Below are 14,499 nucleotides of genomic sequence, written 5' to 3' on the forward strand. Positions count from 1 at the left end.
GTGTGGTTCCTAATTCAGTTCAGATGGACATTTCTAAACGTCTATGGAATGTTCATATGTAATGCCACTATTCATTTTGACTGCATGTGCTCTAGTACATACCCCATACTGCTCTACAAAGACAAAACCCAGTAACAACGTAATTTAATTTACTGCAAAATCTGACTTCAAAGTATTTTTATGTCTAGACAGATAGCAATTTCTGATTCCCCATGATATTTTCTGATCAACTGGCTTGCTCTTGTGTCAGTAAACTAAATACCACGTTAATCAGATAGTACACCTGGCCAGTACAACAGATCAAAGGGCAGCGTAAACTTATGCCATTTCATCATCTTCCATACTGTCAACTTTAGTTATCTAAAGTTCTATCTAAGTTAACTTCAAATAGTTATCCTATTTCCCATGTAAAATAGCCTTTGAGTGACCAAAACATCACCAATACTATATTTTCCATATTAAAATGCTCAGTTGAGGAAATGTACCTTTTCTATCATCTCTGACTATCAGTAAGACTTAAGGACAGGCTTGGTGGGCACAACAACATCCAATCCTGTCACACATTACATCATGTTTTCATGCATGATATGTTAATCTAACCGTTTTTTTCGTGTGTGTGTGTGTGTGTGTGTGTGCGTGCGTGTGTGTGCAAAGAGACTCCGGAGGAGGGGAGTTTCTGTCAGTAACTCAGGGATAAATAGAGAGGCAGAGTTCAGAGTTTGTCAGAAGACGGACCTGACAGGGTCGCACACAGGACCAAGCAGGAGCAGGACCTCAGCATTTTTAACTTTTATTACAAATGGAGAAACATGAAGATGTTATAAACGGTTTTCAAGACGGAAATTATTCTTCCAGAAAGGCTTCGCTATCGACATCTATCTACATAACACTGTACATCTTCTTCTCATTGATTTCAGCAGTTACAGTATTTTTGAACGTACTGGTGATCATCTCCATCTCTCACTTCAAGCAGCTCCACACTCCAACCAACCTGCTCATCCTCTCTCTGGCTGTGTCAGATCTCCTGGTGGGACTGATTGTGATACCAGTAACGACTGTAGCAATAATGGAATCATGCTGGGGATTTGGGGAATATTTCTGTGTGTTTCATTTATATATGGCTTTTTTATGTACTTCTTTATCTCTGGGCAGTTTGGTCTTGATATCTATTGACCGCTATGTTGCTGTGTGTGATCCCTTATCGTATCACTCTAAAATAACAACAACAAGAACTATCTGTTGTATATCCATTACCTGGTGTTGTTGTATCATATACGATGCTGTTATTATAAAAAGAGTTGTAAATGTACAGGTACTGAGTAGGTGCTTGACAGAATGTTTTATTGTTGAAGGGATAACCTGGGTTAATATCATTGACCTTGTAAGTACAACGGTTGTCCCGTGCTCTATTATTATAACACTTTATTTGAAAATCTTTGTGGTGGCCAGATCACAGGCCAGAAAGGTATTTTCAAAAGAGGCTGCCAGTGTGTCTGGTGTTAAAACTGTACATGCAAGTAAGTCTGAGAGAAAAGCAGCAAAAACTCTAGCTATTGTTGTTGTCAACTATTTCATTTGTTGGATTCCATCTCTATTTGTTTTCTCTTTTTTTCTATTTTATTTGAAAATTTCTTAGCATATTTCATCAGTTTTCTGCCACTTGTTAATTCCTTAATTAATCCAATAATTTATGCTTTCTTTTATCCATGGTTCAAAGTGACAGCTAAACGTATTTTAAATCTGAAATGAAGGTGTTCATAGTTCCTATAATTGTATTCCCTCGGTAGGCCAACATATGTTTGATATAGTTTTGTAATACAATTGTTGTAATTATTTTTTCATGAAACAATACACTGACATTACTTATCTCAGTGTTGTCATCATAGATACATGTGGTGTTGATACAGAATGATTTGTCTGAATTGGAATGGAATGACTTGGAGGAGGGATAAAGACATAAGCTTGTTTTATAAAATACATTGTAGTCATTGTGGATTGTATACTACAAACACCTAAGGCTGTGGTTGTTCCTTGTTATTTAATGATACATAGTATGTAAGTATTCTAAAAGTACATTCCCAGGACAACATGAGTCATTCTATATGTTGTTTAACATCTCCCTCTAGTGGCTCAATTGTGACACGTCTTCATCCTGTGTTGTTAAGTTGAAATGTACAATACTGCTTCAGTTAACCTCCAAGTCTATCTCAGTGGTGTATTGTATAAGTAGTTGATTTTAAAATATTTGAAAATGCAATTATGTGTAACACTTTATAATAACATTCAGTAATGAACCATTTGTAAGGCATTTACAGTTTGTAAGGCATTTAGAGTTTGCTCACCATTTAATATTTAGGCCACTTTTGTAAAATGTTACTTATCTTGGTATTCTCACATTTATAAATAACTTCTACAGTATATATATTAATTATTCAACACAACGGCCCAGGAGACTGTAGCAGACACTTCAACCTCAACATGCTGGGTATTAACACTTCCAAAACTCTCACTACTTCACTGCTGAAAGGTCAGGGGTCACACCAGAGCAGCTCTCTCAGAAGCTGTTTAGTGTGAATGAATATGGAGATTGGGTAACACACAAACCATTTCATAATGTATAATCATGTATTTTCATAAGATGTTTAATAAATGTCTATGAACCATTTAATAGTCATTAGTAAGTCGTGAGAGTTTTGGACTCTCTGCAAGTCGTGTTGCATTGCAGTCCCTAATCTAAAGTGAAGACTATTCGTACTTTCTAATCATTTATAAATGTTTTGAACAGGGACCAGTGTAATTCATCACAAAAAGATGGACATGCTATTGGTAGACATCCCAGCAGTCCCGGATGCTCCTTAAGTTCTCAAAAGGACCTGGAACAAATCAATGGTTAAACAATAAGCAAACAACACAGAGGATGTTAAAGGAAATATATTGAACATTTTATTCCAAAACAGTCACACTGTTGTAGTAGTGTGCTGAAGGAAGTAATGTGTTTGTCTGAAAATGATAACATTCTTGTTTGTTGGCAGTGACCACCAAAACCAAAGTGTGGGTTGCAGTCACTCATTAGAAATCAAATCACATTTCATTTATATATTGAACATTTTATTAGTAGTAGTGTGCTGAAGAAAGTAACGTGTTTGTCTGAAAATGACAGAATTCTTGTTGGCAGTGACTGATTTCAGTCACTCAGTAGAAATCAAATAAAATGTTATTGGTCAAAAACACGTGTTTATTCGATGTTATTGCGAGTGTTACGAAATGTTTATGCACCTAGTTCCGACAGTGCAGCAATATCTAAAGCAAAGTTTAATAAAACGTTTTACTCCAGAGTTTTACACCCACTGGGCACACATTGTAAGGCATTTACATTCTGCTCACTTTTTAATACTACGCCCCATTTTGTGTAATGTTATTCATCTAGGTATTCTCACATTTATAAAGAACTACTACAGTTACACATGAATTATTCAGCACAATAGTGCAGGAGACCACAGCAGACACTTCAACCTCAACATACTGGTGTATGAACAGTACCACTACTCTCACTACATCACTACTGTCAGGTCAGGGGTCACACCAGAGCAGCTCTCTCAGATGCTGTTTACTCTGAAGGAATATAGAGAGTGGGTATCACACTAAATCATTTATATTTGATTCGTAAATTGTTTATTAATTTGTCATTAATCCAATATTTATTTTAGTTAACTGGTAATTCACATAATTATAAACTACTTTTATAGTATATGATTCATAAGATCATTCCAAAGATGTTTAATAAATGTATTTTTAACATTTAATACTCATTAGTAAAGTTGTTTTTCCCCTAATCTAAAGTGAAGACTATTCTACTATTTTCTTTACTATTCTTTTTTTCTTTACTATAATTTATATCTGAACTTTATGTGTTAGGTGAAAAGTGTGTCTCTGACAAACTGAGAAGAGACCATCTGTCTGAATAATACCAAAGCCTTTCATTACAGGAAACTCCCTGAATACAGAGTATTCAGAAAATATTCATAACACTTCACTTATTCCTCATGTTATCGTGTTACAGCCTGAATTCAAAATGTATGAAAACACTTTTTTTTTCTCATCATCTACATGCAACACCTCATAATGACAAAGTGAAAACAATGTGAAAGCACATTAAATACAGAAATATCTCATTTACATAAGGGTCCTATTTTATATCACAAGCAAATTATAAATGTTTAAAAAAATACTTCATAAAGCCTTTATAAACACTACATTAATGTCTCACAAATCATCTATAACCACATGTCATCCTCTATAAAGGGTTCACTGTATGTATGAAAATACATTCAAATAAAAGCTGACATTCTATAACGTCAACTCAAATGAAAAAACTGAAAATGGGACCCTTATGTAAATTACATATTTCTGTATTTAATTTGCAATACATTTGCAAAAATGCCTAAAAACATGTTTTCACGTACATGTGGCTTTTAACTATGTGACATGAGCATTAATGTAAAATGTGACATAACCCACTAAGTAAAATATGACATAAGCCTGTGCTTTATAAAGGGTGGCATAAGCAATGCTTAATAAAGGATTTATGAATCATATTACATTGAGGCATCACAAAGCATTTATAACATTGTCATGCATTTCAGTAGAGCATTGCAATGCCAGGATAGATGGTTCGATTGCCGGGACCACCCATACGTAAAAATTATTTGCACGAGTAACTTTAAGTGACTTTGGATAAAAGCATCTGCTAAATTGTCTAAATTATATTACTCTAAAACATTTCTAGGATGACCCAACCACTTTCCCTCTTGGGGGCATAGACAATATTGGGACTCGACCTCAACTTTCTCCAAAATCCTGTGCAGCAGGGAGACACAAACGTTCAGTTTTATTGCCTAATTCTGTTTTTTCTCCCCTAATTCCGTTTTCTCGGTTGAGTTTTTCAGGTTTCAGATATATTTAACTTTTTTCTGATTTCCCCTGTTTTTAAACACATGTTTATGTATTTATAGACAAACAACTACATTGTAATATCTGTGTTCACAACAATGCTTTAACCACATCAGGGATTACTTTTCAGTTCTGGTATAAATCTGAGAATTGTTCGTTTTTTTGTGTAGTTAACCTTTAATTCAGTGTACATACCCTGCACACTGAATGTTTGGTTAGCATTGCTTCTGTAGTACAGTAAGCCACGTGATGAGTTGTAAATCAAATGCCTACTAGTGGTACCACTGGACAGCAAAGAACGAGTAAGTTAAACTCTATTTGTTGTAATTAAATTAAATTTGTAGTAGTTAAATGTTGAGTTAGATTTCATAGCTACCTCAATCGTTTTTTGAAATGATTTCGAAGGCTCTGAAGGTACTGGTTTGAGGGGTCCAAACACCCTTTCCTGGTGTGGACGGACCACCGCAACCTGGAGTACATCAGGGCAGCGAAGAGGCTAAACCCGAGACAGGCCAGGTGGGCTCTAGAGTGGTTTTGACATGCTGAGGAGATCTGGAACGCTGCACACACTCATCTCCAGCGGGCCGTATGTCGGCACAAGGAACAGACCGACCGCCATCGCAGTGAGGCGCCTGTTTTCTCGCCTGGCGACCTAGTTCTGGCTCTCCACCGGTACAGCTGCTCATTCCGTTCACCAGCTCTGGAGGTCTACATCACAAGCTTTCTAGGCTTCACTGAAATGGATCATTACCACCAACCCCGGACTGTCTTGTCTCATTACACACACCTGGTTCCCATTCCCCTTGATAAGTAGGTGTAAATATTTGCCCTCTGTTCCACATTGTCCTTGTCAATTATTATTCAATTTCTGTTGCTCTGTTGTATCGGCTTGCATGTTACCGTGTCAGTGTGCACTTGTTATTACGGGTCTAGTCTTGTGTATTGCTATTACTGGTCTTGTCCCGTGTATTTATTAGAGATTTACACCTCACTCTTTGTTTGGGTTACAGCACTGTGTTTTATATACAGTTGAAGTCAGAAGTTAACATACTCATAGGTTGGAGTCATTAAAACTCGGTTTTCAACCACTCCACAAATGTCCTCTTAAAGAGCGTGAGAATTTTTTCAGCTTTTTGTTAAAAATCACGCAAAATTTCAACGTCCTGCTACTCATGCCAGGAATATAGTATATGCATATGATTAGTATGTGTGGATAGAAAACACTCTGAAGTAAAACTGGTTAAATCATGTATGTGACTATAACAGAACGTGTGTAGCAGGCAAAACAAACAAAAAATAAAAAATATCCCTCCGCCAGTTGTCTGTATTGTCTATGGCAAAGGAAAATAGATAGCGCCCAGTTTACAACTCCTACAGCTTCCACACGATGTCGCCAGTCTTGGCAATTGGGTTGAAGTTAATCCTTGGTGAAATGAAGAATAGGCACTTCCTGTCATCGGGTACACCGGAGGAAGTTATGAAAGAGAGAATATTGACCATTATTTCAAGACCTGCTGCTATTGAATACAGATCGCCCCGTGATCAATTTGATCGATTATTAACGTTTACTAATACCTAAAGTTGGATTACAAAAGTAGTTTGAAGTGTTTTGTCAAAGTTTATAGGCAACTTTTTTAATTTAAAAAAATGACGTTGCGTTTTGGAAAGCTGTTTTTTCCTGGATCAGACGGGCTTCATAAATGGACATTTTGGGTATACATGGATGGATTTAATCGAAAAAAAGACCCAATTGTGATGTTTATGGGACATATAGGAGTGCCAACAAAGAAGCTCGTCAAAGGTAATGAATGTTTTATATTTTATTTCTGCGTTTTGTGTAGCGCCGGCTACGCTAATTCTTTTGTTTACGTCCCCTTCAGGTATTTCGGGGGGTTGCATGCTATCAGATAATAGCTTCTCATGCTTTCACCGAAAAGCATTTAAAAAATCTGACATGTTGGCTAGATTCACAACGAGTGTAGCTTTAATTGAGTACCCTGCATGTGTGTTTTAATGAAAGTTTGAGTTTTATCGAGTACAATTAGTTGTCACTCTGAAATTTCCCCTGATGTTGATCCCTGTACAGGGACAGCAGCCATAACAAGTTTTGGCAGGTTGGTTTGGACATCTATTTTTGCATGATACAAGAAGTTATTCCAACAATTGTTTACAGACAGTTTATTTCACTTATAATTCACTGTATCACAATTCCAGTAGGTCAGAAGTGTGCATACACTAAGTTGACTGTGCCTTTAAACAGCTTGGAAAATTCCAGAAAATTATGTCATTGCTTTAGAAGCTTCAAATGATGTCAATTAGCCTGAAGCAATTTGAGGTGTACCTGTGGATGTATTTCAAGGCCTACCTTCAAACTCAGTTCCTCTTTGCTTGACATCATGGGAAAATCTAAAGTAATCGGCCAATACCTCTGAATTTTTTTTGGACCTCCACAAGTCTGGTTCATCCAGACTAGGAGCAATTTCCAAACGCCTGAAGGTACCATGTTCATCTGTACAAACAATAGTATGCAAGTATAAACACCATGGGACTACGTAGCCGTCATACAGCTCAGGAAGGAGATGCGTTCTGTCTCCTAGAGATGAACGTTCTTTGGTGCGAAAAGTGCAAACCAATCCCAGAACAACAGCAATTGACAATTTCTCACTTTTCATATGTTTTCTGCCACTTGTTAATTCCTCAATAAATGACAGCTAATCCTATTTTAACTCTGAACTTCCTATAATTTTATTCTCTAGTTTCACAAACATAGGATTGACATAGTTATGTTATACAATTGTTGTAATTGCTTCTTTCATGTAACAATACGAGACATTACTTATCTCAGTGTTGTCATCATAGATACATGTTGTGTTGATACAGAATGATTTGGATGGATTGGATTTGAATTACTTTGAGAAGGCATAGGAAGGCATACATTTGTGGTTGTTCCGTGTTATTCAATGATAAATAGCAAGTATTCTAAAAGTACATTCCGAGGACATCATGGGTCGTAATATATGTTGTTTAACATCTCCCTATAGTGGCTCAATCGTGACACAATGTCTTCATCAAGTGTACAGTCATGGCCAAAAGTTTTGAATATGACACAAATATTAATTTTCACAAAGTCTGCTGCCTCCCTGTCAGGTCCAGAGTCGTTCTCCCTGTCTGGTTCAGAGACGTTCTCCCTGTCAGGTCCAGAGTCGTTCTCCCTGTCAAGTTCAGAGTCGTTCTCCCATTCTGGTTCAGAGTCATTATCCGTGTCAGATTTAGAGTCATTCTCTATGAAAGGTTCAGATTCGTTCTCTGTCAGTTTCAGAGTCGTTCTACGTTGCAGGTCTAGCATGGTTCTCCCTGTCAAGTTCAGAGTCATTTTCCCTGTCAGATTCAGAGTCGTTCTCACTGTCTCCAGCTCTAGTCGGCCCTCAGTCTACTTCTGCGCCAGGCTATAGGTTCTCTGCCCCACTACGTTTGCAGCATCTTCCTCAGTTGGTCAGCAGCCCCCAGCCTTAGTCGGCAAGCAGTCAGCTTCCTCAGTGCTACAGGCCAAACCACCTGCCCTAGTTCTAGGTCCTGGGTATCTCGCCCCAGTAGACCCAGAGTTATCTGCTCCTCTAGATGTGCAGTTAGACAGTTCACAGCCCTCAGCCTGCAACCAGTTGCCTATACTAGCGCTAGGCTATATGTTCCCTGCTTGGCTAGGTTTGCAGCTTCCCACTATTTCTGGCTTGCAGTCCTCAGATTTAGTAGTGGGTTCAAAGTGCCCTGCCCTGCTTGGCCCTCAGCTCCCTGATCTGGGGTAACCACCATTCCCTGACCCTTGGGACCTGCTGTCTCTAGTTCTGGCGGGCCTCCCATCTCCTGCCTTGGAGGACCCTCAGCCCTTCCCACGTGGGACACCACCTGACCTTTTCTCTGGGGCCCAGCTGCCCAATGCCTCCAGATCTCTAATGATCCCTATGGTTCCCAACATGCTCTACCATGCATTTCAGTGTTTTCAGCAGTGGTGAAGGATTCACCAACCTCAGCCGCAGCCAGTGAGCTACCAACAACGGTTGTGTCTGGCATGCCACAATTCTCCACCGCAGTAGAAGAACCACCTGCTTCAGCCGTGGCCAGCCTTCGGCGTTGCACACAGCTTCTAAGGATGGGGCCCAGCTACCCTGCACCAGCAGAGTTAGAGGGCCCTCCCTCACCCGCGTGGCCTTCCATGGGGAGGCCCCAGGACTGTCTCTGTGTATCTCTGTACCTCCCTCGTGGGGCAGCACCAAAGCCATGCCTTTTCTGCAGGGTAGGATTTGGCACGCTAACAATTAGCTTCCCGATGAGGCTTGTGGCTTTTCAGAGACTTTAAATAATGTGGCCCCCATTAGAGACTTTGCCATTTAGGTTCGAGGCCTTTTTGTGGATGTTAATATTTCCATAAGAAATATTGGGGCATCTGTAAAAAAAAAGCTGTCCTGCTCCTCTCTACCTAACTTCCCCTCACAGTCCCTTCAGTTTCCATTAAGTTAGTTTTGCAGCTCAGCCTACCTAAGGTATACCTCACCAACCATAGCCCTTCCATTACCAACCATAAAGAATGTGCATCGCATCTCGACACTGCACCCGCTCACTCAGTTCATTGTGTTATCATCGTCCGAAGGGAGAAGACGCACATTTTAGAGGACTTTTACTCCGGGGCTCCCTCTATTTCACCTATCATACGGGAGCCCCTACCACCGAGTGTTCCAAGGTTGCTACGGTCATTTCCCTGCTGACCGGACGGTCGTTGGAATGGGCTACGACCATCTGGGAGAGAGGAGAGGAGGAGCTGGGTTCGTTTGAGGGGTTCATGGCTCTGTTCAGAGTGGTCCTCCAAAGGGCAGAGATGGAGGTGAGGGAGTTTTCCAACTCCAGAATGGTGCCCAGATCACTGAGTGAGTATTCCATTATCATCGTTTTCCACCAAACCCTTTCTGGTTCCCATTTCACTGGCTGACTGTCCCTCAAGTGTTGTCTCTACAGCTCTAGTGGACTCCAGTGCCTTAGAGAACTTCATTGACCAGGCCCTCGCCTCCTCCCTGAACTTAACTTCATACCCGCTATCCTCTCCTTTTCCTGTCCAAGCCTTGGATAAACAACCATTGGGATCCGGCACGGTTATGCACATCACAGTGGGACCCATGCCCCAGGAAAGCATTCCCTTCCTCACCATTACCGCACCAGTACACAAAGTCATCCTAGGCTTCCCGTGGCTCCAACATCATAACCCCACCATCTCCTGGTCGAGGATGAGAATCACTGCCAAGGCCCAGGATGTCGGAGGACCAGCGTTTCCTTGTCGGTGGAGGGTCCTGTGAGTGTCCTCCAGCCCATCAACCTGTCCTCCTGTATTGTTGGCCCCGTGTTTTGGGACGTAGACGTGGTTCCGACAGGCTCTGGAGAGGGAACCCGCTCCTTCCACCTGCCCTCCAAAGCGCATCTACGTCCCCATGGGGGTGAGAGATCGACTGTTGATTAACTCAATCCAAAGCGGTACTGTCACGCCTACGATGCTCAAAGTCATCGGTCTACTGACCACCGGTCTACTGACCACCGGTCCTGGCAACCCACATTGTGCACACCTGGACATCCTCACCACCCTTGTAACTCTCGCTTCATGTAGACTCAGTCATCAGGCAGTATTGGTTTTGTTCACGTTCAGTACGCTTCTCCTGTTTTGTTTATCTGCTTTTTCTCATCATTAAACTTACCTTCTGCACGTGCATCCTGACTCCAGGCGTATATGTTACAACCATTGATATATTCTAGTCCATTTTGACACCTTAAATCTCTTCTTATTGTGAGAAATTACACCGGTCATTGATTCATAATTTCAAAAATACAAATAGCTCTGGCTTAAGATTAGGGACTGCAAAAATATTTAATTAGTAAATGGTTTACATTTATAAAAATGTAAATGCCTTACAACTGGTTAATTAATGAACCATCTGCCTCCTGTGTCTGCATCTGGGTCTCACCTTGTGTCATGATAATTTGTTTTTGTTTAAATCAGAGAAAACAACACACCAGAAAAGGAAAACAACATCAAGGGGTGATTGGGTCAGATTACAGTATGGTTCTTCTGATGTCTGACAAACAATATTTGTCCCCATGATGTAACTGAGACACAGTCTCCCTCAACTTGAGGAAGTGTGGTTCCTAATTCAGTTCAGATGGACATTTCTAAACGTCTATGGAATGTTCATATGTAATGCCACTATTCATTTTGACTGCATGTGCTCTAGTGCATACCCCATACTGCGCTACAAAGACAAAACGCAGTAACAACGTCATTTAATTTACTGTCTTTTTCTGTCTAGACAGACAGCACTTTCTGATACTGCATGATATATTCTGATCCACTGGCTTGTTCTTGTGTCAGGAAACAAATACCACATTGACCAGGTAATAAACTTGGCCGTTACAACAGATCTTTATGCCATTTCATCAACTTCCCTACTGTCAACTTTCCTACAGACTGACATGTGATGTGCCGTCGTGTCTCCTGAGGCTGTGGATTATGTTCCAAACTAAGCACTGACAAAACCCAAACCAGTTAGTCTGCACAGTTATCCTATTTCCCATTAAAATAGCCTTTGAGTGACCAAAACATCCATATTATATTTTCCCCATTTTAATGCTTAATTGAGAAAATGTACCTTTTCTCTCATTTATTTTGAAATGTTTTATTGAACCTTTATTCAACTAGGCAAGTCAGTTAAGAACAAATTATTATGGACAATGACGGCCTACCCGTGGAACCCAACAAATGAAATATGTGAAAACAATCTAATCTCTGACTATCAGTAAGGTTGAAGGACAGGCTAGGTGGGCACAGCAACATCAAATCCTGTCATACATTACATCATGCTTTCACAAATGATTTGTTTATCTAACCGTTTTTTCATTTCTGTGCTCACGTGTGAGAGTGTGTGTGTTTGTGTGTGTGCAGAGAGACTCTGGGGAGGGGAGTTTCTGTCTGTAACTCAGGGATAAATAGAGAGGCAGAGCTCAGAGTTTCTCAGAAGGCGGACCTGACAGGGTCACACACAGGACCAAGCAGGACCTCAGCATTTTGAATTGAATTACATATGGAGAAACATGAAGATGTTCAATACTGTTTTCAAGACGGAAACTCTTCTTGCAGAAAGGCTTTGCTATCGACATCTATCTACATAACACTGTACATCTTCTTCTCATTGATTTCAGCAGTTACAGTATTTTTGAACGTACTGGTGATCATCTCCATCTCTCACTTCAAGCAGCTCCACACTCCAACCAACCTGCTCATCTTCTCTCTGGCTGTGTCAGATCTCCTGGTTGGACTGATTGTGATACCAGTAGTGACTGTAGCAATAATGGAACCATGCTGGGGTTTTGGGGAATATTTCTGTGCGTTTCAATTCTACATCTCTTTTTTATGTACTTCCTTATCTCTGGGTAATTTGGTCCTTATATCTATTGACCGCTATGTTGCTGTGTGTGATCCCTTATTGTACCACTCTAGAATAACAATAAGAAGAATGATGTGTTTTATTTCCATTACCTGGTGGTGTTGTATCATATATGATGCTGTCATTATAAAAAACTTTGTAAATGTACAGACACCCAGTAGGTGTTTGAAGGAATGTTTTATTGTTGAAGGAAAAACCTGGGTCAATAACATAATTGACCTTGTAATTACAATGGTTGTCCCGTGCTCTATTATTATAACACTTTATTTGAAAATCTTTGTGGTGGCCAGATCACAGGCCAGAAAGGTATTTTCAAAAGAGGCTGTCAGTGTGTCTGGTGTTAAAACTGTACAGGCAAATAAGTCTGAGAGAAAAGCAACAAAAACTGTTTCTATTGTTGTTTTCAACTATCTCATTTGTTGGATTCCCTCTCTATTTCCTTTCCTTTTTGTATATTTTTTAAGTGAAAATGTTTTAACCTTTATCATCAGCTTTCTGCCACTTGTTAATTCCTTAATTAATCCAATAATTTATGCTTTCTTTTATCCTTGGTTCAAAGTGACAGCTAAACTTATTTTAACTCGGAAGTTAAGGCGTTCATAGTTCCTACCTTTTATTCCAACATTTGACTAACATAGATTTGCCATAGTTATGTAATACAATTGTTGTAATTGCTTCTTTCATGTAACAATACACTGACGTGACTTATCTCAGTGTTTTCATCATAGGTACGTCTGGTGTTGATAAAGAATGATTTGGCTGGATTGAATTGGAATGACTTGGAGAAGGCATAAGCTTTTTTTTTAAATAAAAGACATTGTAGTCATTTTGGGTTGTATATTTGAAATACCAAAGCCTGTGTTTGTCTCCTAAAAGTATATTCTGATGAGGTTATGAGTCATTCTATATCTTGTTTAACATCACCATCTAGTGGCTAAATTGGGACACAATGCCTTTAACAAGTGTACTGAAGTTGAATTGTTCAATATTGCACAATATCAGATAATGTCCAAGTCCATCTCAATAGTGTATTGTGTAAGTAGTTGAGGGTAAAATGCGAGAATATGCAATTATGTGTAAGACTTTATAATGTTCAGTAATAAACAATTTTTAGGAATTTACAGTTTTCTCACCATTTATTAAAAATTACTCCCACATGTGTTAAATGTTAGTCAGCTAGGTATTCTCACATGTGTAAATAACTACTATATGCATTAATGATTAAACGCAGGAGACCACAGCAGACACTTGAACTTCAACATACTGGGTAAGAACAGTACCACTACTCTCACTACCACTACTCTCACGACATCACTGCTGCCAGGTCAAGGGTCACACCAGAACAGCTCTCTCAGATGCTGTGGAGTCTGAATTGATATAGAGATTGGTAACACTTTATATTAACACTTTGTAATTTTCACACATTTATAACAACTTTTATACTATTCCACAGATCTTTCATAAAAATTTTAATACATATCTTTATAAACCATTTACTAATCATTAGTAAAGTAGTTTTGCAGTCCCTAATCTAAAGGGAGGACTCTTCATACTTTCTTACTACTTTATAAATGTTTTGAGCAGTGAGCAGTGTAATTTATCACATAAAGATGGACATTGTATTGGTAGATATTCCAGCAGTACCTGATGCTCCTTAAGATCTCAAATTGACCTGGAACATATCAATGGTTAAACAATAAGCACACAACACAGAGGATGTTAAAGGAAACATTTTATTCCAAAACAGTCACACTGTTGTAGTAGTGTGCTGAAGGAAGTAATGTGTTTGTCTGAAAATGATGACATTCTTGTTTGTTGACAGTGACCACCAAAACCAAAGTGTGGATTGCAGTCACTCATTAGAAATCAGATCAAATCAAACTGTATTGATCACATACACGTGTTCAGCAGATGTTACTATGGGTGTAGTGAAATGCTTGAACATCTCATAGTGCAGCAATATCTAACAAGTAATATATAACAATTTCACAAAAAATACCTTAAACACAAACCTTAAAGTGAAGGACTGGAATTAAGAATATATGAATATATGGATGAGCAATGTCAGAGT

The 14,499-nt window shown here is 39.3% G+C and overlaps 1 protein-coding gene and 1 pseudogene across 1 annotated transcript; both read left to right on the forward strand.

Moving 5' to 3' along the window:
- The first annotated feature begins 670 nt into the window (after window positions 1-670).
- Window positions 671-1,810, forward strand: LOC135567628 (trace amine-associated receptor 13c-like; annotated as a pseudogene).
- Window positions 1,811-11,127: 9,317 nt separating this feature from the next.
- Window positions 11,128-13,254, forward strand: LOC135567630 (trace amine-associated receptor 13c-like). The gene has a single exon (XM_065014921.1). It carries the CDS (start codon window positions 12,066-12,068, stop codon window positions 13,029-13,031), a length of 966 nt encoding a protein of 321 aa, XP_064870993.1. The 5' UTR covers window positions 11,128-12,065; the 3' UTR covers window positions 13,032-13,254.
- Window positions 13,255-14,499: the final 1,245 nt, after the last annotated feature.

The sequence above is a fragment of the Oncorhynchus nerka genome, unplaced genomic scaffold (genome assembly GCF_034236695.1).
Source record: "Oncorhynchus nerka isolate Pitt River unplaced genomic scaffold, Oner_Uvic_2.0 unplaced_scaffold_1916, whole genome shotgun sequence".
NCBI classification, from domain to species: domain Eukaryota; kingdom Metazoa; phylum Chordata; class Actinopteri; order Salmoniformes; family Salmonidae; genus Oncorhynchus; species Oncorhynchus nerka.